The 23,683-nt window shown below is 55.1% G+C and overlaps 1 protein-coding gene across 2 annotated transcripts in view; it reads left to right on the top strand.

Annotated features, from left to right (window-relative positions):
- ERI3 (ERI1 exoribonuclease family member 3) overlaps nt 1-23,683 on the top strand; it is a 182,577-nt gene that overhangs the window by 124,759 nt on the left and 34,135 nt on the right. For both annotated transcript variants that reach the window (XM_038760495.1, XM_038760496.1), the window contains exon 7: nt 9,837-9,936. In XM_038760495.1, coding sequence (XP_038616423.1) covers nt 9,837-9,936 — 100 coding nt within the window. The remainder of the gene's footprint in view (nt 1-9,836; nt 9,937-23,683) is intronic.

The following is a 23,683-nucleotide window of genomic DNA, read 5'->3' as shown; positions in this document are numbered from 1 at the left end:
GGAAAAAACGGAGCGGAACCGTAAGCCCGTTGTGGGCAGGGAATGCGTCTACCATCTCTTGCTGTGTTGTTCTCTCCCAAGCAGTAGTACAGTGCTCTCAGTGCTCAGCGCTTTGAACAGTGCTTTGCACATAGTAAGCACTTAATAAATGCCATTATTATTAGTAGTAGAGTGCTCAGTGATTCCACTGATTGGGTCAATCTCCCCTCAAAACACACACATAATAATAATAATAATAATAATAATAATAATAATAATAATAATAACGATGGCATTTATTGAGCGCTTACCATGTGCAAAGCACTGTTCTAAGCGCTGGGGAGGTTACAAGGTGATCAGGTTGTCCTACAGGGGGGCTCACAGTCTTAATCCCCATTTTACAGATGAGGTAACTTGAGGCACAGAGAAGTTAAATGATTTGCCCAAAGTCACATGTTTGACAATTGGCAGAGCCGGGATCTGAACTCATGACCTCTGACTCCAAAGCCCCTGCTCTTTCCACTGAGCCAAGCTGCTTCGCCGCCCCCCCCCCCCCCCAACCCAACAAGTACGTCCCCTGTCCTGTCAGATCGACGCTGGTTCCAGTGGCCATCGGGTCAGTCCCACCCAAGGGAGGTTCATTTATTCAATCGTATTTATTGAGCGCTTTCTGTGTGCAGAGCACTGTACTAAGTGCTTGAAAAGTACAGTTCGGCATCAGATAGAGACTATCCCTACCCAGCAACGGGCTCGCGGGGGGGCCATCTCAGGGCGGTGGAGGTCACGGGCTCTCCCAGGGCAGCCCGGCCTACACTCAAACACTCAGCCTGATGCTGGACTCAGAACAATAATAATAATAATAGCAATAATAATAATAACTGTGGTATTTGTCAAGTGCTTGCTATGTGCCAGGCACCATACTAAGCGCTGGGATAGATATAATAATAATGATGGCATTTGTTAAGTGCTTGCTATGTGCAAAGCACTGTTCTAAGCGCTAGGGAGGATACAAGGTGATCAGGTTGTCCCTCGTGGGGCTCACAATCTTAATCCTCATTTTACAGATGAGGTAACTGAGGCCCAGAGAAGTGAAGTGACTTGCCCAAAGTCACACAGCTGACAAGTGGCGGAGCCAGGATTTGAACCATGACCTCTGAGTCCAAAGCCCGGGCTCTTTCCACTGAGCCACGCTGCTTCTCCGTTAAGCTAATGGGGTTGGACACAGTCCCTGTCCCTCATGGAGCCCACTGTCTTAATCCCCATTTTAAAGATGAGGTACGTGTGGCCCACGAGAGGTGAAGTGACTCACCCAAGGTCACACAGCAGGTAAGTGGGAGAGCCGGGATGAGAACCCGAGTCCTTCTATCCACCAGGCCGTGCTGCTTCTCGGAGCGAGGCTCCCCGTGGGAGGTCGGAATGGAGGGGAGGCCCCAGGACTGCCGGAGGTGGATTCTCTGGGTCCCTGGGCAGCTTTCCCTGGCGGCTCTGACTGGGCAGGAGAGGCCTGAGGCCGAGGCCGCTGGGTGCCCTCCCCCACCAACCTTGGTTTTCCATGGAAAGGCGCGGAACTGGGGAAGCAGCATGACCTAGTGGCTAGAGCCCGGGCCTGAGAATCAGAAGGACCTGGGTTCCTATCCCAGCTCCACCGCTTGTCTGCTGGGTGACCTTGGGTAAGTCATTTCACTTCTCTGCGCCTCAGTTCCGTCATCTGTAAAATGGGGTTTCAGACTGCAAGCCCCACCTGGGACGTGAACTGCGGCCAACCTAATTAACTTGTATCTAGAGAAGCAGCGTGGCTCAATGGAAGGAGCCCAGGCTTGGGAGTCGGAGGTCATAGGTTTGAATCCCGGCTCCGCCCCTTGTCAGCTGGGTGATAGATCAACGCTTCGGGTTGGGCAAGTCACCTAACTTCTCTGGGCCTCAGTTACCTCATCTGTAAAATGGGGATTAAGACTGTGAGCCCCACGTGGGACAACCTGATCACCTCGTATCCTCCCCAGCGCTTAGAACAGTGCTTTGCACATAGTAAGCGCTTAACAAATGCCATCATTATTATTATTATTATTTTCAGCTGGGTGACCTTGGGCAAGGCACTTAACTTCTCTGGGCCTCAGTTACCTCATCTGTAAAGTGGGGATTAAGACTGAGCCCCACATGCTACAACCTGATCACTCTGTATCCCCTCCCAGCTCTTAGAACAGTGCTTCGCACATAGTAAGTGCTTAACAAATACCATCATTATTATTATCTACCCCAGCGCTTAGAAGAGTGCCTGGCACATAATAAGCACTTAACAAATACCATAAAAAAAGAAATAATAATAATACTTTAAAAAAAAAAATTCAGCCGGTACTCGACCTCCCCGCAAAGTCTCCCCGGGCAAACCAGTGGAGGCTTTTAGTCGAGGTGGGACCATCTTTTGGGTGGGTGTCTGAGGATAAAGTCACGTTGCCCTGTGACTGCAGGACACACAATTTTGCGAATGTACATCAGGTGCTTTAGCATAAATAAATAATGGTCCGTTCCGCCGTCCAGCTCAATCAATACACCAGCCTGACGACTTTGGGTTCTGGGAATTTTTTGACCCTGGGAATGTCTTCTGCGCAACTGTGCGGTTATAAACTGGCGAGGAAAACCAAACCTGATTTTTTTTTCCCCCTTTCAGCCCACCCGGCAGGCAGGCAGGCAGGCGTCTAAACACCTCTGGACCGCAGCCCTGGTCCGGGCTCTCCGCTGGCCCCAGCCCTCCGATCAGCCCGGCTAATTGATTTGTTTGTGCTAACGCCCAGATTAGAAAGCGAGAAATCCTGGCGCGGTCTCTCCTGAGCTGCCAGGGCGGGCACGAATGGGGCCAGGAGCCAGCCGGGCCCAGGCCCGAATCTGACGGGGAGGCGTGGGCTGGGCGGCCCGGAGGCGTCATTCAATCGATCAACTGATCTGTGGTATTAATTGAGCGCCTACTGTGTGCGGAGCACTGTACTAAGCTGTTGGGAGAGCACATTACAACAGAGTGGACACATTCTCTACCCACAGCAAGCTTACGATCTAGAGCGGATGACTGTCAAGTTCCAGGTTATCTGATCCCCACCTCTCCCCTCGCCCCCTTGTCCTTGGTGGTCCCAAGTCCTGCCTCCCACTCTCTCAGCCCCGCCGCCTCCCCCTTCCTCAGTCATCCTCCTTAATCCCCCCTCCAACCCCTCTCCGCTTTCTTTTGTGAAACTGGACTGTGCACAGGGTGGGAGGAGCCAACCCCAGGTGTCCCAGGTTGTGGTCTGGTCCCAGTTATGTGATGATAATAACAATAATTGTGGTATTTGTTTAGCACTTACCATTTGCCCGGCACTACACTAAGCGCTGGGGGAGATACGAACAAATCAGGTCGGACACAGTCCCGGTCCCGCTTGGGGCTCCCAGTCTTAACGTCCATTTTACAGATGAGGTAACGGAAATCCAAAGAAGTCAAGTGACTTGCCCGAGGTCACCCAGCAGACAAGTGGCAGAGCCAGGATTAGAACCCAGGTCCTTCTGATTCCCAGGCCTGTGCTCTAGCCACTAGGCCAAGCCGCTTCTGAAATCCCTCCCATAGAACCGCCACCCTTTCCCACTCCTCCTAGCATGGTCCGCATGCCCACCCGTCCACCGGGCTCCATGGAGTTAGGGCTCTGGGCCCGAATCTCCCTGCCCCAGACTAGACTGTGAGACTAGACTAGACTGTGAGCCCACTGTTGGGTAGGGACTGTCTCTATGTGTTGCCAACTTGTACTTCCCAAGCGCTTAGTACAGTGCTCTGCACACAGTGAGTGCTCAATAAATGTGATTGATTGCCCCGGGGTGGGGCACGTGCCCAGAGATATAGGACCAGGCTTCCAGGACCAGGAGGAGCCCCCTCCTCCATTTATCTCCCACAGAAGGAACTGAGGACCCCCCCGCATTCTCCCCACCACTTAGTCCCCTCCTTCGGGGATTGGCCACCAACTGGCCAGAATTGGCCACCATCTCCCATGACTCGCCACGGCCATCGCAGGACCCCGCCTCCTGGCCACACCTGCCCACTGGGGACAATTCGACCCCGGCAGGCTTTGAGTCAGGGGCTGTAACCCTGTCCCGGCAGCCCCCTCCGCCCCCCACCACCTCCCTGCCGCTTTAACAGTCAGAAGCAGAACTTTCCTGTTTAAAGATTAAAGGCCTTGTTTAAATATTAAACACTAAAGCTTCTCTCTTGATTGTGTGGTGGAGGCTGAGCACCGCAGGTTTTAATTAAAAACTTTGCTTGTCCAGCGGCCCTCTCAATTCGCCCGTCCTAGATGGCTACCCTCCTGGGCCGCCGGCTGGAAGGACGGGCCTCGGGGGGCCCCGGGCAGTGGGGCCGGGCCGGGCGCCGGCTCCTCTCCTCGCTGCCGGGTCTGCTCCTCCGCTTCCGTCTGCCCCGGCCAAGTGACAGTCTGGGCGAGAGCCCTGAAGTGTGAGCGGATCAATGCCCCTGGCACTTCCTTCCCAAACCCCAGGAAAAACAATTAAAAGTGGATCGATCGCACAGACAGCTTTGAATATGCATAAGTGTGCACTTGACCTTCAGCGGTCAGGTCATCCTCCAGGCGGGCTGCTTAGCCAGTTTCCTCAGGTATTTCCATGTTCCCGACGACCTTGATCAGCGGAGCCAGATGCTACGCCCCGTGGGGGCCCGGTGGGCCGTTTGGGACTCCTGGTTTCTTCCCTTTCTCTTCCCTGCCCGGCTCCTCCGTGCTTGGGGGCTGCCCGAGGGAACCGCCGGGGCCCTGGAGAGATCCAAGTGGTAGGCGGGCAGGACCCGAAGAGCTCGCCTGCTCAGTCGGACAGGACCCCCGGCCACCCAACCACGGCCAGGAGGTTGAAGCGGAGGGGGCCGAAGGGCCACCGTCCCCTCCCTCCCCGCCAGGTTGGGATGGGGTAGCACCCCGAGGTCGTCGGCTCCTCCGGGGCAGGACTGGGGTCGACTCACACGGCAGCGCTCTCCCGGTGGCGTGGTGCTCCGCCCACGACGGGTGCCCAGTAAAGACTGTTGACTGCCCGATGACGAGGTCAGAGCCAAGCGGCCCCGGGGCTGGGCTGGGGACGGTATACAGACGGACGCGAGGGTGGAGCGAAGGGGACCTCCGTATACCTTGCAGGTGATGGATGGGGCCCTGCCTGGGGAATCTAATGAACAATAAAGATATCAGTACATATTTGTAGAAGCCAAGGAAAACCTCCCGATTGTGTACACAAAGTGTAATTTCAGTGAATTATGCATAGACTTAATTAGGAGTTTTAATTGCTAATCATCTCCCAATAGGATTAGCCATGCTGTCTATTAATTATCTGTGGAGCCCTGTGTTTTGCTAAGGCAGAAGTAACAAAGCAGCATAAATGGTTACATACACCGGCAATAAATTAACTCCCACCTCCAACCGAACTCTAGGGACTTTGGATTTGGAAACGGTGATTAGCGGGGAGGAGGCTGGAAGCCGCTGACGGCAGTAGCGGGAGAGGCCGCGTTTCGGGGGGCTGGGCCGGGGGTTGGACCGGAGGCAGCGATGGGGTCCGGTTGGCGTCGATTTCCCAGCACTCCCCACTCCCAGCCTCTGCCCGGTCAAAACGGAGCGTCTGCGCGCCCTCGACGGACAGAGTGAGTTCTTTTCCTCCTCCTCCTCCAGAGAGCGAGCCCCAGATCCCCGCTGCCCTCTGAGGGATCCCTCCGGCGGTATCTGGGTTGTGGGGCGGGCAGGGTATCTTTTGGGGGGCTACCACAGGGTATCTTGAGCGGCAGGGTCCCACCAGCTCTGATTCTAGTGTTCCCTAAATCCTGGGCAGGTGTGGCCAAGTGGATGGGGCCTCCCCCGGTGTGGTCGGCTGTTCGTTGGCCCCGCTGCTTCCCCCTCTAGACCGTAAGCTTGTTGTGGGCAGGGAACGTGTCTGTTTATTGTATTGTACTCTCCCAAGCGCTTAGGACAGTGCTCTGCACTCAGTAAGCGCTCGATAAAGATGACGGAATGAATGAATGAAACCCTGAGAAGCTGCCTGCCATCCCCAAATGTGTCAGGGCTCAGAGGGCCAGTCCGTGGAGTCCCCCTCTGTAGCACCTGGGCTTGAGAAGCAGCGTGGCTCAGTGGAAGGAGCCCGGGGTTTGGAGTCAGAGGTCACGGGTTCAAATGCCGGCTCCGCCAACTGTCAGCTGTGTGACTTTGGGCAAGTCATTTAACTTCTCTGGGCCTCAGTTACCTCATTTGTAAAATGGGGATTAGAACTGTGATCCCCTCCGTGGGACAGCCTGATCAGTCAATCAATCGTATTTATTGAGCGCTTATTGTGTGCAGAGCACTGTACTAAGCGCTTGGGAAGTACAAGTTGGCAACACATAGAGATGGTCCCTACCCAACAGTGGGCTCACAGTCTAGAAGGGGGTGACAGAGAACAAAACAAAACATATTAACAAAATAAAATAAATAGAATAGATATGTACAAGTAAAATAAATAAATAGAGTAATAAATACGTACAAACATATATACATATATACAGGTGCTGTGGGGAAGGGAAGGAGGTAAGGCGGGAGGGATGGAGAGGGGGAGAGGAAGGAGGGGGCTGAGTGTGGGAAGGCCTCCTGGAGGAGGTGAGCTCTTAGTAGGGCCTTGAAGGGAGGAAGAGTCCTAGCTTGGCGGATGTGGGGAGGGGGGGCATTCCAGGCCAGGGGGTGTATGGCGGATGTGTAGCGGGCCAAAAGCGAGTAAAATTGAGGAGCTGGATGTTCCCCAATACTGCAGGTGCGAGATCCAATTTTTCTCCATAAAACCGAGTAACTAAGCAGAAGCCAGCATGAGGCCAAAATGAAAGGGTTCTGCTGAAGCGGTAGCAGGCGGAGACTAAATGGCTCCATCTTCACGCCTCCTAAAGATGATTTCTTCCTTTGTCATTGGCAGGCATTGACTGAAAACGTTTGTTTGTGGGGTGTGATGAAACCAATCCAATAATCTGTTTTTAACGCCCAACTCCTCCTCTAAACTCCTTGTGGGCAGGGGTCCCATCTACCGACTCTGTTGGAGTGTACCCTCCCGAGCGCTTTGTACGGAGCTCTCCACAAAGCAAGCGAGCGTTCAGTACATACCAGAGATCGATCGATAACCATCGATAGAGAAGCAGTATGGCATGGGGATAGGGCACGGGCCTGGGAGTCAGGAGGTTCGCTGCCAGTTGTCTGCTGCATGGGGTTGGGGCACGGACCTGGGAGTCACAAGGTTTGCTGCCATTTGTCCGCTGCATAGGGTTAGGGCATGGGTGTGGGAGTCACAAGGTTTGCTGCCATTTGTCTGCCTCTGCAACATTGCCAAGATCCGCCCTTTCCTCTCCATCCACACCGCTACCCTTCTCTTTCAAGATCTCATCCTATCCCGTCTGGACTACTGCATCAGCCTTCTCTCTGATCTCCCATCCTCGTGTCTCTCCCCACTTCAATCCATACTTCATGCCGCTGCCTGGATTGTCTTTGTCCAGAAACGCTCTGGGCATGTTACTCCCCTCCTCAAAAATCTCCAATGGCTACCAATCAATCTGCGCATCAGGCAGAAACTCCTCACCCTGGGCTTCAAGGCTGTCCATCACCTCGCCCCCTCCTACCTCACCTCCCTTCTCTCCTTCTCCAGCCCACCCCGCACCCTCTGCTCCTCTGCCGCTAATCTCCTCACCGTACCTCGTTCTCGCCTGTCCCGCCATCGACCCCCAGCCCGCGTCATCCCCCGGGCCTGGAATGCCCTCCCTCTTCCCATCCGCCAAACTAGCTCTCTTCCTCCCTTCAAGGCCCTACTGAGAGCTCACCTCCTCCAGGAGGCCTTCCCAGACTGAGCCCTTTCCTTCCTCTCCCCCTCGTCTCCCTCTCCATCCCCCCCATCTTACCTCTTTCCCTTCCCCACAGCACCTGTATATATGTATATATGTTTGTACATATTTATTACTGTATTTATTTTACTTGTACATATCTATTCTATTTTATTTTGTTAGTATGTTTGGTTTTGTTCTCTGTCTCCCCCTTTTAGACTGTGAGCCCACTGTTGGGTAGGGACTGTCTCTCTATGTTGCCAACTTGTACTTCCCAAGCGCTTAGTACAGTGCTCTGCACACAGTAAGTGCTCAATAAATACAATTGATTGATTGATTGCATAGGGTTAGGGCACGGACCTGGGAGTCACAAGGTTTGCTGCCATTTGTCTGCTGCATAGGGTTAGAGCACGGACCTGGGAGTCACAAGGTTTGCTGCCATTTGTCTGCTGCATGACCTTGGGCGAGTCACCCAACTCCTCTGTGCCTCAGTTCCCTCATCTGCAAAATGGGGATGGAGACTGTGAGCCCCACGTGGGGTAGGGAGAGGGTCCAACCCAATTGGCTGGTTTCCACCCCAGCTCTTAGAATGGTGCCTGGCACGTGGTAAGTGCCTAGCAAACAAATAATAATAATAATAATAATAATAATAATAATAATGATGGCATTTATTAAGCACTTACTGTGTGCAAAGCACTGTTCTAAGCGCTGGGGAGGTTACAAGGTGAGCAGGATGTCCCACGGGGGGCTCACAGTCTTCATCCCCATTTCACAGGTGAGGGAACTGAGGCACAGAGGAGTTAAGTGACTCGCCCAGAGTCGCACAGCTGACAAGTGGCGGAGCCGGGATTTGAACCCGTGACCTCTGACTCCAAAGCCCGGGCTCTTTCCACTGAGCCACGCTGCTTCTCATCCGAGTACCACAGTTATTATCATTATTATTAGTATTATCATTAATTGGGCTGCCCCTTGAATTAATTCAGTCCCAGCAGGAGGAAGGAAAGGATCATCGCGCCAAGCCCATTTCACAGATGGGGAAACTGAGGCTCAAGGGATCCGAAAACCCCAGATCAGGCTAGATCAGACTCAAACCTCCCCCTGAATCGAACCTCCCCGATTGCTGCTCCTGCATATTCCCCTCGGAGCCAAGATGCCAGCAAATCACCTTGTAACCTCCCAGCGCTTAGAACAGTGCTTTGCACATAGTAAGCACTTAACAGATACCATCATTATTATTATTATTATTATTATCAACAGAGGGCCCTCTGGGTGGGGAAGGAGGTGGGCGCGGGGCCGGGCTCTCCCCCGGTTGAGTCATTTGTTGGTCTTCTTGGCCGAGTGAAGGTCTGTCCCTTTTAACCTCTCTGTGGGCAGGGATCGCGGCTGACGGCTCCGCGGACCTCTCCCAAGCGCACGCAGTCAGCCCTCGACGGATGGGCGGGGAGGGTTGAGCGCGTGGGGAGGCTCGCCCGGTGGGTGGGCACGGCCGCAGTCTCAGCTCGGGCCAAACGGGGTGACCAGTTGGGCTCCCCGGCCCCCACACTCATTCCTCACCCCGCCAGCACGGACGGCCAGGTTTGATTCCTGGCTCCCCGGGCGGGCCGAAACTGTCTGGCTCCAAGCAGCTGCAGGTGCTCCCCCTCGCCCGGCCGCTGCCCGGCCAGGCTTCAGGCCCGTGAGCCTTCTTACCTCTGGACGGGGCTGGGGAAGGCCTCGGCTCGAGAGAGAGGCGTGCGTACGTGTGTGTGTGTGTGTGTGTGTGTGCTTTCATTCTGGTCGAGGAACACACCCGGTCTGCCACTGGGCAGTGCACAAATCAGCAACTCCAAGGAAGCCTAGGTAGCCGGCCTGGCAAGCCTGGGAGGAGACGAACCACTTTAAACCCAGGACCAATAACTCGGGCGCGAGGGCTCCACATGGCCCGCCTCCCTCCAGCCGCGTGACTGCCACGGTGCGGGTTGGGCGGGAGCGGGGCAGCGGGGGATGGCGCTCTGTCCTAACCACCCCCTTCTCCCCGCTCTGTGTCTCCTAGGCCTACAGCTTTGCCATGGGAAGTTGGCCCAAGAACGGACTGCTAGACATGAACAAAGGACTGAACCTTCAGCACATAGGGAGGCCTCACAGTGGCATAGGTCAGTTGTCGGCTTTCATTTCTTCTTCCTAAACAGCTTGGGGCTCCAGGAAGAGGCTGGCGTTGGCCCCTCGGGCTCCGGGCCCCCGGCTCAGTTCAGTTCACTCCTGGGTGAACACTTTCCCAGCTCGGGCTGGATAAGCTGCCGTGCAGGACCGGAGCCCCGGAGAGGTTAGTGAGCCGGCGCTGCCGGAGAGTCCAACTCAGTTCCCTTGGCCGTGGGGCGTTTGGTGAGCTCGGCCCGGGAGGCGTCTTCTGTACCCGGATGTGAACATGTACCTGTACCCTCCTGTGAACATGGAGGCGTGGGTGCGGTTTGGGGGAGATCGGGTGTGTTAATTACCCTCTAGGTTGCGGGGACAGTGCTCCCAGGGGAGGTGCGTTGCGCCGAATCAGTCTGGGCCTCTGCCCTCAACCCCCCGCCCCTGCTCAGCAACCGGGAATTGTGGGAGCGCCCATCTCGGAGGCCGGCGAGGGAAGAGGGAAAGGGGAGGGGGTTCTGGCAGAGTTGCCAGAGGGCAGTGGCCACAGCTGGCCCGGTTCTGGTCAGGAGGATTGGCAGGAGAGGCGAGCGGTGCCCCCGAGTGCCACCGTTTAGGGGGGCACTTTGGGCAGAAAGCCCTTCTAGGGGCCCCTTCTCCTCCCCTCCCCGCGGCCGCCGGGTTGGAGGACGTCTGCGAGGGGAGGGGGATTTACTTGGAAAAGTCATTGGGTATATCTGAGCCTCAAGGAAGCTGTTTAATATTGTTTCAAGACTCTGACCACTAAACTATCAAATCAATACGAGTTAAGGAGATGAATTATTTAAACCTCACCAGCTTTTAATTAGTAAGCTCCTTTTGAACTATGGATCCGGTTGCATTATTGACGTAGGTAGCATTAAAATTTGGTTCCTCGATTGTGCGAACGTGAGCGACCCCGGGGTAGGGGGAGGCGGCGGGGGGACCCCGAGTCCCGGCGTCTGGGCTCTCTGATTTGCTCCTGGGCGGGGTGGGCACCTCAAGGAGCTCCAACTGGGCAAGCTTACGCGCCGAGGCGGGGGATCCCGGGAGGCTGGCATGGGCTGGCACGGGCCCGGGCTGACGTGCTGGCTTTTGGTCCCTTGCCCCGCCTCTCGCCGTGCCACCGCTCCTTTGCTTCGACTCTACCTCCCAGAGTCACTCGCGTGCGGTGAGGGGGACGTCAAACCTCCACACCGCTGACAGAAGCAGCAGCGCCTCTTCCCCGGGGGGCGCGACACGCCCAGACGGGCACTCTGCGCTTCTCGGGGCTGCAGGAAATAGCAGCAGGGTGACTTGGGTGGAGAGACCCCGAAATCTTCATCCTTGGGAAAAACACCCACCAGCGTTCGGTCACCTTGCTACGCACTCTTACCCTCTCTCCAGCTTTCTGTCTCTCCATCTCTATGGGAAGCAGCGTGGCTCAGTGGAAAGAGCAAGGGCTTTGGAGTCGGAGATCACGGGTTCAAATCCCGGCTCCGCCAGTTGTCGGCTGTGTGACTTTGGGCAAGTCACTTCACTTCTCTGGACCTCATCTGTAAAATGGGGATTAAGACTAAGAGCTGCCCGTGGGACAACCTGATCACCCTGTAACCTCCCCAGCGCTTAGAACAGTGCTTTGCACATAGTAAGTGCTTAATAAATGTCATCATTATTATTATTATTATTATCTCACACACACATGCTTTCTCACCTACTTACCTGCTGACACATTCACACAGTCACCATTGGAGTCGGGTGCACCGGCCCACACACTCTCACCTCCGTATATACACACACAAACACACTCGCATGCGCGATCGCAACCCGGACACGTCGTTAGTACCACGGCCAGGGAACCGTTTGTTCCCGGGGAATTTCTGGGGAATTGTGGGATTCCCAGCAAGCGGCTCAGCCTAATTCAGTCTCTCAGTGACTCACAGGTTGTGGTACTTTTACACACGCACACCACACAGCTTCCAGGCTAAAGGTGCCATCTCCGAGGGAGCTCCAAATGTGAGCCAGCTGAGCAGAGCCCCGGGAAGCCTCTGTGGCCACCGAGTCTCGGCCTTGAGGAGCCGGCCACCGGCTCTACCCACCTTCACCCAACCCAAAACGACACCCCCCCGACTGCCACTCACCTCCGCGATCTCAGGCGGTCCGGTCCGCACACCCTTTCCCAAGAGGATAATGAGGCGGAGAGCGAACTCAGAATAATTCAGGATCCGGCTGGACCGGGTTCAGCCTGTGCCAGCCTGGTACTGGTGTCGTGGGGGGGCGGGTGTGGGTGTGAGTGGGTGTGCACGCGTGCCCCGATTGGTCAGGGGACTTGTGCAACTGTCACTTTGTGTTGCCCCTTCCCACCCTCTTGACGCACCAGTTGGGAGGTATCTGTAGTTGGCGGCTCTCAAACCCCAGGCACCTCAGGTCGTCCCGTTCATTTATTCAGTCGTATTTAATAATAATAATAATGGCATTTATTAAGCGCTTACTATGTGCAAAGCGCTGTTCTAAGTGCTGGGGAGGATACAAGGTGATCAGGTTGTCCCCCGGGGGGCTCACCGTCTTCATCCCCATTTTACAGATGAGGGAACTCAGGCACAGAGAAGTGAAGTGACTTGCCCAAAGTCACACAGCTGACAACTGGCGGAGCCGGGATTTGAACCCATGAACTCTGACTCCAAAGCCCGGGTTCTTTCCAGTGAGCCATGCTGCTTCTCTATTTATTAAGCACTTACGGTGTGCAGAGCACTGGACTAAGTGCTTGGGAAGTCCAAGTTGGCAACATATAGAGATGGTCCCTACCCAACAGCGGGCCCACAGTCTAGAAGGGGGAGACAGACAACAAAACAAAACATATTAACAAAATAAAATAAATAGAATAAATATGTACAAATAAAATAGAGTAATAAGTACATACAAGCATATACAGGTATACAGGTGCTGTGGGGAGGGGGAGGAGGAGAAGAGGAAGGAGGGGGCTCAGTCTGGGAAGGCCTCCCGGAGGGGGTGAGCTCTCAGTAGGGCTTTGAAGGGAGGAAATCCCGGCTCTGCCACTGGCTTAGTGGAAAGAGCCCGGGCTTGGGAGTCATTCATTCAATCGTATTTATTGAGTGCTTACTGTGTGCAGAGCACTGGACTAAGCACTTGGGAAGTCCAAGTTGGCAACATATAGAGACGGTCCCTACCCAACAGCAGTCTCACAGTCTAGAAGAGTGGGCTCACAGTCTAGAAGGTGATGGGTTCTAATCCTGGCTCCGCCACTTGTCAGCTGGGTGACTTTGGGCAAGTCACTTCTCTGGGCTTCAGTGACCTCATCTGGAAAAAAGGGGATGAAGACTGTGAGGCCCCCTAGTGGTCACAGAGCGTCGGTGCTTCCCTCCCTCTCCCCCCAACAGACCCCCAGGGTGCCCACCCCCTGCCACCTTCCCTGGGCCTGGGCCAAGGCCACTGGAGAGAGAGGACGGGGAGATCGAAGAGCAAAATAATAATAATAATAATGGCATTTGTTAAGTGCCAAACCCTGTTCTAAGCATTGAGGGGCAGGGGGTTATGCAAGGTAATGATGGTGATGATGATGGCATTTATTAAGCGCTTACTATGTGCAAAGCACTGTTCTAAGCACTGGGGAGGTTACAAGGTGATCAGGTTGTCCCACGGGGGCTCACAGTCTTCATCCCCATTTTCCAGATAAGGCACAGAGAAGTGAAGTGAATTGCCCAGAGTCACACAGCTGACAGTTGGTGAAGCTGGGATTTGAACCCATGACCTCTGACTCCAAAGCCTGTGCTCTTTCCACTGAGCCATGCTCCTTCTCCTGAGGAGAAGGAGGTAATGAGGGTGTCCCACATGGGGCTCACAGTCTTCATCCCCTTTTTACAGATGAGGTCACTGAAGCCCAGAGAAGTGACTTGCTCAAAGGCACACAACTGACAAGTGGCGGAGCCGGGATTAGAACCCATGACCTCCAACTCCCAAGCCCGGGCTCTTTCCACTGAGCCAGTGGCAGAGCTGAGATTAGAAACCACAACCTCCGAATCCCAAGCCCGGGTTCTTTCCACTGAGCCAGTGGCAGAGCCAGGATTAGAACCCATGACCTCTGACTCCCAAGCCCGAGCTCTTTCCACTGAGCCGAGGAGTGGGAGTCACCACTGCCAAGTACCCAGGGACTTCATTTAGATTGGAGCTGAGACCCTCAATTTGTCCTCGGGAATGTGCTTGGTTCCCCCGTTGGTGAGGGAGGGCGAGGTCACCCAGCGGTTGCCCGCTAAACCTCCCCCAACAAGGCGAGTGCCCACCTCGGCTGGGAAGACCCAAGTGGGGGATGGAAGCTAGCCCCACGGGTCTTGTTCGAGGGGTTTCCAACTAAAGGACTACAATATAATTCCCAGGGAAAACCAGTGGAAATTCAGTGATCCAAAAGCCCCAGGAAAACGCGAACGAGAACCACAGTGTTGGCATGGAGGGGAGGGTCGCCGCTCCCGGGCAGGACAGTTGGCCTTCTGAAGGTGGGAATGCAGGATTCTTTCCGTGCATCCTCCACTACTGCTGTGGGCGCGGGGGCCGGGGGGAGGTCGCCCTGGCCCGCCCTCCTGGGGCTGGGATTCTCCCAGGCATACGCCAGTTTGGGAATTGACATTTCTGGGGGCTGTTTTTGTAAAAGAGGTTGAAACTTTTTTGTAAAAGAGGAACCTCCATGTTCCTCTGGCCACCTAAGGGTCAGTCGGGATCTCTGCTCGCAGTCAGACCACTCAAGGAGCCTGAGGCGTCGAGCTCTCAGCCCTGAAAGAGGTCGAGGCACCGGGGGTCCCCCAGAAATTTCTGGTTACAGGGGAGGACTGGGTTTGGCATCATCGGGAATCTGGTTTCTGGGTCTCTCCTCTCCAGCGGAGGGCAGTTGAGGAACTCCCTTACATGGGAGTACTGCTGCTTCCATCCTGCTGCCTATCTCTGAGCACAAGAGCCAGGAGGCCTGAAGTTGGGGGGTGCCGAGAGAATTGGGGCTTGGTTGGGGAAGAATTCGAGTCGACGGGAAGAACATATGAAGGGACTCGGTCTGTGGGCTGAGAACGGAACAAGAAATGTTGAAATTATAATGCCTCTTAGTGTACCCGCCGATCATTCTGCTGCTAATGATATTGCCGATTGCTTGCTGGGGTCCACTCTGACCCACGGGTCTTTTTCGGCAGTAATACTGGGATTAAAATGTTAAAATAAAACAGGCCAAGGACCCAGCCTTAGTGCCCCCTGACCAACATTAATTAAATTGGTAAATTAGATGTAAACAGATCCATGGTCAGTGAGGTATCCACCCAAGGGTTCTGAAGGAATTTGGTGAGGATTTTTTTTTTCATGTGGGGGGGTATCGTCAGTTTTTATGATGTGCCAAGCACCGTTCTAAGTGCTGGAGTAGATACGAGGTAATCAAGTTGGCCACAGTCCCTGTCCCACGTGGGACTCACGGTCTGAGTTGGAGGGAGAACAGGTGTTGAATCACCATTCTGCAGTTGAAGAAACTGAGGCACGGAGAAGTTAAGTGTCTCACCCAAGGTCACACAGCAGACAAGCGGTGGAATCGGGATTAGAACCCAGATCCTCTGATTCCCACAAGTCACACTGCTGTCCAGGCTGTAGAACTCCCAGTGAGAGAGTGTAACCACTCAGACAGTCAGTGCCATTTATTGGGCACTTACTGTGTGCAGAGCACTGTACTATGCTCTTGGAAAAGTGCAACACAACAGAGTTAGCAGACAGTTTCCATGCTCACAAGTAGAGCCCAGGCCTGGGAATCAGGAGGACCTGAATTCTAATCCCGGCTCCACCGCTTCTCTGCCGTGTGACCTTGGGCGAGTCACTTAACTTCTCTGTGCTTCGGTTACCTCATCTATAAAATAGGGGTTAAGCCCCGCAGGGAACATGGACTGTGTCCAACCTGATTAGCTTCTATCTACCGCAGAGCTTAGCACAGGTCTGGCACCTAGTAAGCGCCCAACAAATACCATCAAAAAATAAGAAGCGATAAACACCATGGCCTAGTTGAAGGAGCGTGGGTCCAGGAGACCTGGTTTTCATCTCAGCTCCAACACAAGTACCACGGTAATCATCATCTTTATCATTATTATTAAAGTATCCTGTAGTCTCCATTGGAGGCCAAACCCAAATTGGTTGGTCCTGACCCGAACGCAGCAGTTCTTCTAGTTTCTTGTTCTTCCGGTCTCCAAGCACTTCTCTGACCAGATATACGGTACCGGACTGGAATCCAGATGGTAACATCTTGCCCTTTTGAAGACAGTGTCACACTGGACCAAATATATTGTTTTTCTTGTTCCAAAGACATCGTTTCCCTGAAGCGGAAGACAAAAATAACTTCAGTCTGGCCAGTCGTGCTCTTCACACAGTTGGCTCTGTGCTGTTTGTACTCTTGGGTATCTTTTTCTCCGGGTCTGACAGCAATTTGGTTTGTGGACTTGACTCGCCCTCCCGCGCCTCGCCATTCTATTTCACGCTCCTCGAGGGCCGGCCACCATTTTTGCGTTGCTCTCCAATCAGCAGTGGCTCCGTTGACCTGAACCCTACTGGGGCGATCCTTCCTGGGACTCCATATGCCCCCAGGAACGGGCAGAGAGTCACGTAGACGGGGTTGGTGTTTGGAAGCCGCCTCTCCGCTGAGCCAACTCCCTACCTACCCACAGAGCTGTGGCATCAGGTGACTGCTCGCCTGCCCTCCAGCGAGCAATTCAGCTGAGCCAGCCGGCCTTCCTCAGCCCTGGATCCTCTCCATCCATTCATTCATTCATTCAATCGTATTTATTGAGCGCTTACTGTGTGCAGAGCGCTGTACTAAGCGCTTGGGAAGTCCAAGTTGGCAACATATAGAGACGGTCCCTACCCAACAGCGGGCTCACAGTCTCCCGGAAGGCCCCAAGCTGGTCATCCAGGCACGTTGGCGGGTGAGGGAGCAACACCTGGGAGCAATGGCCAATGCCACAGTAACGCTTAAAGAGCCAGAATGAGCGAGCTGCACCATGGCAGAGGGCAGCCACCGTGCCCTCCTGGGCACCCGTGGCAGTCAGGGGGTAAATATTGACAGATGAACGAAGGCCCCGGGGCTCCAGGAGCTCACTCTGGGGGCGAGAGGGGGCCCCTGGAGCAGCCGCCGATCTTTGCCCACAGCGTTCAGGGTGCCAGCCAAGGGAGCGCCGTGTCTGTAAGGAGAAGAACCTCCGCGGCCTCACCCGGTCCGTGGTACTTTCCCCGACTCATTAGCCTCTGGCTCCTGCTCTGTTGGGTCAAAGGCTCTTTGAGGCCCAGGTCTGAGTTTCAAAGCACCTCGCCCGGGTGCTGTGAACGAATGGGAGGGCTTCCTTCCAGAAGTTCCCACCCCCAAATGGACATGGACACACAGACACGTGCGCGCGCCTCTCCCACGGACCGTCCAGATGAACCGCTCCCATCAAAGGGGTCAGCTGCCCAGGTGCTGCGCTAGGTGGGAGGCCGGGGGGCCTGGTCCTCGCCCTGTCGCTCCCCGGGCACTGATTGGGCATCCGGGAGGGTTAGGGTGTTAGACGGTTCCTGAGACGGAGCATTAATTAGGCCCCCCGGAGCCGGAGAGAGATGGCGGGTTTTTAACAGTGGGGTTAATGGGATGCTCACAGAGTAGACAGTTTTAATGAGCTTCAACTCGATGTGCGGCGAGTTTACTCTTTGTGTTAAAAGGGTCACACTGCAGTAGTTTGATGTGGATTGTCTCCTGGCCCCCGGTGTCAGAGGTGATCGTCTGTCAGAGTCCAGTCAGAGCGCATTTACTTAGTGACACGATTCTAATTAACTGCGCGCAGCGCGGCCCCGCCGCGGGGAGCCGGGGGAGCGGTCAGCGGCGGGGGGCGGGGGGCCGGGCCCCCTCTGTACACAGAGCTCTGTTTGTTTTTGTCCGCGCCCGCCCGGCGCTTCCCCGGCCCGGCATCGAGGGAGAGGGGAGGACGGAGACGGGGCCGGGCCCGTCCGGGGCTCCCGGGGGGAGGCGGCGCGTGGCGGGATGGATCCCGGCCCCGGCGGACTCTCGCTCGGAGCAGGGTCCGCTGCCGGCTCACCGCTCGGACTTCTTCCCGGCTCGCCGATCGGCATCCTCTCAGCGCGGCCTAGTGGAAAGAGCACAGGCCTGGGGGTCGGAGGACCTGGGTTCTAATCCCTGCTCCGCCACCTGACAGCTGGGTGACCTTGGGCGAGTCACTTCACTTCTCTGGGCCTCGGCGGGACTCGTCCATAGAATGAGGATCCGGTACCTGTTCTCCTCCCTACTCCCTACGGAAGCTGCGTGGCTCCGTGTAAAGAGCCCGGGCTTTGGAGTCAGAGGTCATGGATTCAAATCCCGGCTCCGCCACTTGTCAGCTGGGTGACTTTGGGCAAGTCACTTCACTTCTCTAAGCCTCTGTACCTCATCTGTAAAATGGGGATTAAGACTGTGAGTCCCCCATGGGACAACCTGATCACCTTGTATCCTCCCCAGCACTTAGAACAGTGCTTTGCACATAGCGCTTAATGAATACCATCATTATTATTATTATTATTACTTGGACTGTGAGCCCTGTAGAGCAGGCACTGTGTCCAACCTGATTATCCCTTATCTTCCCCAGGGCTTAGAACAGTGCTTATTCCATAGTAAGCGCTTAACGAATACCTCAGTTATTATCATTATTATTATTATTCCCTCATCGTTGCATCGCTGCATAGAGAAGCAGCGTGGCTCAGTGGAAAGAGCACGGGCTTTGGAGTCAGAGGTCATGGGTTTGAATCCTGGCTCCACCACATGTCTGCTGTGTGACCTTGGGCAAGTCACTTAACTTCTCTGAGCCTCAGTTACCTCATCTGTAAAATGGGGATTAAGACTGTGAGCCCCACGTGGGACAACCTGATCACTTTGTATCCTCTTAGCTCTTAGAACAGTGCTTTGCACATACTAAGTGCTTAACAAATGCCAACGTTTTTATTATTATTATCTCAGCACTTTCTCACTTGCCAACGCTCCCATCCTAGGGGGTCACAGTTCTGAGGGCTCCCAGGACCACCCTCCTGCCTCCAAAAGCCATAAGGGAGACCATACCCCGCACTGGATGACTCCAGGTCCCTCCCTCTATGCCCTGTGCCCACCTGCCCATCAGTGGATCCCACTTCCCTTCCAGAAGAATGGGATCCAAAACATGCAAATATCATTTGGTAAGAAAAAGAATAGTTGCAGGGGCTGAGAACGTGAAAATGAAAAATACAAACTAGGAATACGTTTCTTTAATGTGGATAAAACGGTGCTCTGCTTAGTAAATTTGTAATAAATGCTGTTGAGGGCATTCAGCGCTTCGAACAATGCTTTGCACATAGTAAGTGCTTAACAAATACCATCATCATTATTATTCCCCAAGCCATCGTTTCCCCCTCTCCCTTTCCCCTTGCTCTTGGATCTGTTTCCTTTATTCACCTCACCCTCAGCATTTATATCCCCCCATAATTTATATTAATGTCTGTCTCCCCCTCTAGACTGTAACTCGTTGTGGGCAGGAAACCTATCTACCGACTCTATTGCGGCTTAGCGGAAAGAGCAAGGGCTTGAGAGTCAGAGGTCGCAGGCTCGAATGCGGGATTTGCCACTTAGCTGTGTGACTTTGGGCAAGTCTCTTAACTTCTCTGCACCTCAGTTTCTTCAGAAATGGGGACTAAGACTGTGAGCCCCATGTGGGGCAACCTGGTAGCCTTGTATCTGCCCCAGTGCTTGGCACATAGTAAGCACTTAACAAATACCATCATTATTATTATTGTATTATACTCGTCCAATCCCTTAGTACCATGCTCTACACACAGTGTGGGCTCCGAAAGTGCGATTAACTGAGGCGACTTGTACTTTCCAAGCGCTTAGTACAGTGCTCTGCACACATTAAGCGCTCAATAAATACGATTGAATGAATGAATGAATTAACTGATTAAGACTGGAGTGAGGAGGCTTTAAGGGGTGAGAGGGACCCTCAAGGAAACTGCTACAGTGACTCTCGCTCCAGGCGACTAGGGTTTGGGCCTGGGTTGTGGCTTGAGGGATGGAGAAGAGAAGAGGAGGGGTCTTCCTCCTGTCTGAGATTTATTTTGGACCCATCTCCCCATTATAGGATCAGCTCCTTGAGGGGAGGGATTGTGTCTTCCAGCTCTGTCGTATTACCCTAAGCGCTTAATCCTGTGCCCTGCATTCCGGAAATACCGTTGATTGATCAATCTGTGAAATGTGTCTGGGGGAGATTGGATCTGGGGGGCAAGCAAGGCTGTGGAGCATGGGAAACAGGAGGGCTAGAGGGGCCGGGCAAACCGCGGGAAGGTCGGAGGAGTTGGGTTTCAGATGGGTCATGTTGGCGACAGAGGTGGGAACTGGCCAAGGAGGAGAGAAGATAGGGGACTGGAGCATTGCGATAGGCAGCCACCGTGACCACATCCTAAAGGCCCTGCACATTCCCAGCTTCTGGGGTTCATTCTGAGGTTTTGAATTCCCTCTCCTCCCTGCCCGGTCCTTCCCAAGTGTCCCAAGAGGCCCCCACCCCCAGACTGTGAGCCCACTGTTGGGTAGCGACTGTCTCTATATGTTGCCAACTTGTACTTCCCAAGCGCTTAGTACAGTGCTCTGCACACAGTAAGCGCTCAATAAATACGATTGATTGATTGTTAATCTTCCCAACCCCATGCAGTGGCGAGGCCCTGCCCCTAATGGTGGCATTGTGAGGATCATAATAGTAGTGACGGCATTTATTACGTGCCTATTATGTGCCAAGCACTGTTCTAAGCGCTGGGGAGGTTCCAAGGTGATCAGGTTGTCCCACGGTGGGCTCACAATCTTCATCCCCATTTTCCAGATGAGGTCACTGAGGCCCAGAGAAGTGACGTAACTTGCCCAAAGTCACACGGCTGACAATTGGCGGAGCCGGGATTCGAACCCATGAACTCTGACTCCAAAGCCCGGGCTCTTTCCACTGAACTACGCTGCTTGATCACCCCACAGACATGTAGCTTGCCCGAGGTCTCACAAGAGAAATGTGGCAGTGCCAGAATTAGAACCCAGATCCTTCTGACTCCTAGGCCTGTGCTCTATCCACTAAGCCACCGTACTACTACTACTACTATTATTACTACTTTTCCCGAAGGCAGCATGACCTTATGGAAAGAGCACAGCTCCGGGTGGCGGGAGGCTTCGGTTCTCATCCCAGCTCTTCCCCCGGCTTGTGGGGCGACCTTGGGTACCGAATAAGCGCTCAGTAAATACTAGTGATTGACTTAGCCTCTCTGGGCCTCAGTTTTCTCATCTGGACAATGGGCATAAAATGCCCACTCCTCCTCCTTCTTAGATGGTGAGCTCCGTGTCCGACCTGATTGTCTCACAGTGGCCTCCGTGGTTGGCTTGGTACTTGGCACAGAGTAAGCGCTGGATGAATATGTTAATCGGTCTCAGAATCGGTCTCTCAGTCATTTTCCCAGGTTTCCACGTCTGTATCTTATCTGTGCATCGTCAGTCCTAGGTGCTGCCCGTGGAGCAGAATTGGGGGTGTGCAGGCTCAGCTCCCCTCGTGTGGGAGGTCCGTGCCCACGGCCTTCTTCAGGCCGTGCGGAGTCTGCCATGTGGTCCCTGATCACCCAAGCGTCACCTTGGGCCCGAGCCCCTGGAGGGAGCGGGCATCCATCCAGGGCAGCGCTGGGGCGGCCATCTAAAAATAATCATAACATCTGGCCGTCTCCCAAATCGTCGGTGCCAGGAAAGCCTCCCTCATCCTGGCCACTGGGCCCGGCGGGGCACCGATGACAACGGGCCAAGCGAGCCAGCGTGGGGGACTCCTGCTGCCTCCGACCGTGGCGACCTTGAGGTGGCCAGATTTGCCTCGGAGGAGCGGCCCGGGCTCAGTCCAGCTTATTGAAGGAGTTTTGGAGTGCAGAGTTTTAGGGGCTGCTCAGTGGAGCCTCATGGTGGGTGTTGGGTTCCCCGAGCGCGGCCCCCTGGGCTCCGTGAACAGCGTTCCCGCGGGTGATCCTGATCCAAGGGCCGGCCACCACCACTGCTGGCCTGCACTCTGGCCATCTGGGGAGCAGGAAGCACAGCCTCTTGGTGGCTGGGGGCTGTCGTCGGGATGGCGGGAGACTGTGGCAGGTCCCCCCGTTGGGCTCTCTCACTTCGGGGAGTCCCAGGGGCCGGTGATCCAGGCCCGGTGCCAGGAAGGAATTCCCCACCCGGCCGCCAAGCGGGAAATCCCGCCCTCGGGGGTGGCAGGCCTGAGCTGATGTGTGGCGCGCCACCGGAGCAGGAGGAAACCAGTGATGCTTATTTCCTCTTCCCTCCTGCCCACCCACCTCTCTGTGTGTCCATGTGTCTGGTGGCCTGTCCCCCATCTGTCCCCTTCCCCCTCTCTGTTAGCTACAGAGAACAGCCTGGGGATAAGCCCGGGAGCTGGGGGTTGGGGGGCAAGGGGTGCGCTCTGAGTTAAATAATTAAAAGAGACTTAAGTAAAAAATCAAGAGAGATGTCATCAAATGAGCGGTGTCATTTTGAATTAGTGCTCGGAAAGGTCAGCCAGCCCGGGAACAGGTGGGGCGGAAGCCTGCCGAGAGCGGCACGAGGCCGGGAGCCCCTGACGGCAGGAGCAGAGGGCGTTGGGTGCCAGGAGGGCTTCGCTCTGGCCCCTCCCGGAGTGGTAGATGGGGATGGGACTACTGGGGGCTGGGGGGGAAGGGGCGGGAGGAGACACCCGGAGAGCCCCATCCCGGCCCGCCTCCCCGGGCCGACTGCGACCGGAGGGCAGCGGGGCGCGGGGCACGTGCGAGCGGACGCGGAGGTGACAGGGTGGCAACGCCGAGGAACGCGCATCTGTCAGAGTCCCGTCAGAGCACATTAACGTGGTGACACAATTCTAATTAACTACCGTGAGAGGTGTCACAGCCGGGGAGACAGCGAGTGCAGACAAGCTTTTAAAAAAGGAAAAAAGGAATCTGACAGCCCTTTTTTTGTACTCGGTGCGCGCACTCTCTCTCCTCTCTCGGTCTCTCCCCTCCGCGTGGGAGTGTATCTACAGATAATTAGGACGTCTTGCTGCCCGGGAACCTGAGCTTAGGATCCTTTGCTTTCAGTCATTTAAGTTTCCTCCGTCCCTGTGAAGGGACTCAGTTGCCCAGTGGATTACGGCACACCAAAGCGGGCGAGCGCCATTCTAATCGGGGCCCTTTCAGGGAAGCGGCGGCGCCGCCTTGTCCCCGGACCGGCGGGGGGCGGCGGCGGGGGAGGTTCTGATCGCTGGGGCTCCGGGCGAATCCGGGCCACAATGGAGAACTCGAGGTCTTTCAGCCGCTTCCCGCCGCTAACAAAGGAGGGGAAGAAAGAGGCAGCGAAACCGTGATCGAGTGTTGGCGTTGACGGCGTCCTTGCCCCGCCGTCGCCCTCCCCGGATTATAAAGCCCAGGGTCCCGGGCTCCCGGCGGCCACGGGGGGCCAACCAGGTTGACGACAGGCCCTTGGTCCACACCCTGTGGCCTCTGGTTCTCACCCCGTGACGCTTTCCCCTTGACCAGAGCCGAGAACCTGAGCTTAGGATCCTTTGCTTTCAGTCATTTAAGTTTGCTCTGTCCCGGTGTCGGTTCCTGTTGTGGGAGATAGATTCCTTCCTCCACTGGGAATTGGTTTTTCCTGGTCTACCACTCTGGGCTGGCCCTGGGGCTGGTCGCCCCCGAGACAGCAGACCGGCTGGCCCACGGGGCGGTGTCCCG

This window comes from Tachyglossus aculeatus, chromosome 18 (genome assembly GCF_015852505.1).
Source record: "Tachyglossus aculeatus isolate mTacAcu1 chromosome 18, mTacAcu1.pri, whole genome shotgun sequence".
Taxonomy (NCBI): Eukaryota; Metazoa; Chordata; class Mammalia; order Monotremata; family Tachyglossidae; genus Tachyglossus; species Tachyglossus aculeatus.
The sequence above is the reverse complement of the archived record's forward strand: the minus strand, read 5'-3'. Positions and strand labels throughout refer to the sequence as shown.